Source organism: Acanthisitta chloris, unplaced genomic scaffold (genome assembly GCF_000695815.1).
Source record: "Acanthisitta chloris isolate BGI_N310 unplaced genomic scaffold, ASM69581v1 scaffold34521, whole genome shotgun sequence".
NCBI lineage: Eukaryota > Metazoa > Chordata > Aves > Passeriformes > Acanthisittidae > Acanthisitta > Acanthisitta chloris.
The window spans coordinates 398-1,299 of NW_008658265.1; the positions used below are offsets into that span (position 1 = coordinate 398).

At 60.4% G+C, this 902-nt stretch overlaps 1 protein-coding gene across 1 annotated transcript in view; it reads right to left on the reverse strand.

Annotated features, from left to right (window-relative positions):
* The window catches only part of LOC103812037 (E3 ubiquitin-protein ligase DTX1), a gene marked incomplete at its 5' end in the record, with an annotated part of 2,247 nt that overhangs the window by 393 nt on the left and 952 nt on the right, over window positions 1–902 (reverse strand). Inside the window, 3 exons of the mRNA XM_009085042.1 lie at window positions 373–462; window positions 542–703; window positions 786–902. The exon at window positions 786–902 is cut by the window's right edge and continues 16 nt beyond it. Coding sequence (XP_009083290.1) covers window positions 373–462; window positions 542–703; window positions 786–902 — 369 coding nt within the window. The remainder of the gene's footprint in view (window positions 1–372; window positions 463–541; window positions 704–785) is intronic.

Genomic DNA, 902 nt, shown 5'->3' on the forward strand with positions numbered 1-902 from the left:
CAGCAGCCCCAACCTTCCTCCTGCTGGCATGGCACGGCCCCAGCACCCCCAGGGTAGGATTCAGCCCCTACATTGTGCCCACAAGGTGCCACTCTTCCCTGTAGCATGCCCCAGCCCCACCCCAGCACTGCTGCATCCTTCCTATCCCATCCATTCCATCCCTTCCTCTGTCTTCCCATTCTATCCTATCCCATCTCTTCCCATCCCATTCATTCTCCTTCCATCCCATCCCATACCTTCCCAACCATTCCACTCCATCCCTTCCCTTCCCATCCCATCCCATCCCATCCCATCCCATCCCATCCCATCCCATCCCATCCCATCCCATCCCATCCCATCTCATCCCACACCAGTGCCATCAGGAATGCTCACCTTCCTGCCCTTCTCATTGTCAGGCAGGTAGCAGTGCCGTGGGAAGCCACGTGCTGTGAACTTCTTGCCGGGATTGGGATGCTCTGGGCCCTGGGTGGGGAGGGGGACAGCAGGGTGAGTGGGGGGCACAAGGCAGCGGCACTCAGCCCTGCAGGGTGTCCCTCCTCACCTGGATACCGGTGGGGATGTCATAGACGATCCGGATGGTTTTGGAGTCGGTGTATCCCGGGAGGGAGTGGGGGATGAGGTGAAATTCCATCTTCCCGGGGGGCTGCGTGCCAGTCTTCTCCCCATAAATGGCCTTACAGGTGGGGCACTGCAGGCTGCCGTCCTGTGGCCACCAGGTGGGCGTCAGGGCTGGCATCCATCCAGCACCCACCCCGCAGTCCCACAAAAAAAGGGGTCCCACTGACCTTGTTGCCATTGTTGTACATGGCGAGGAGGCAGAGGAGGTGGTACATGTGCCCACACTTGCCCAACTTGCCCACCAGCTCCGGCTTGATGCCCCTGGGGCTGAGGACACCCTCGTA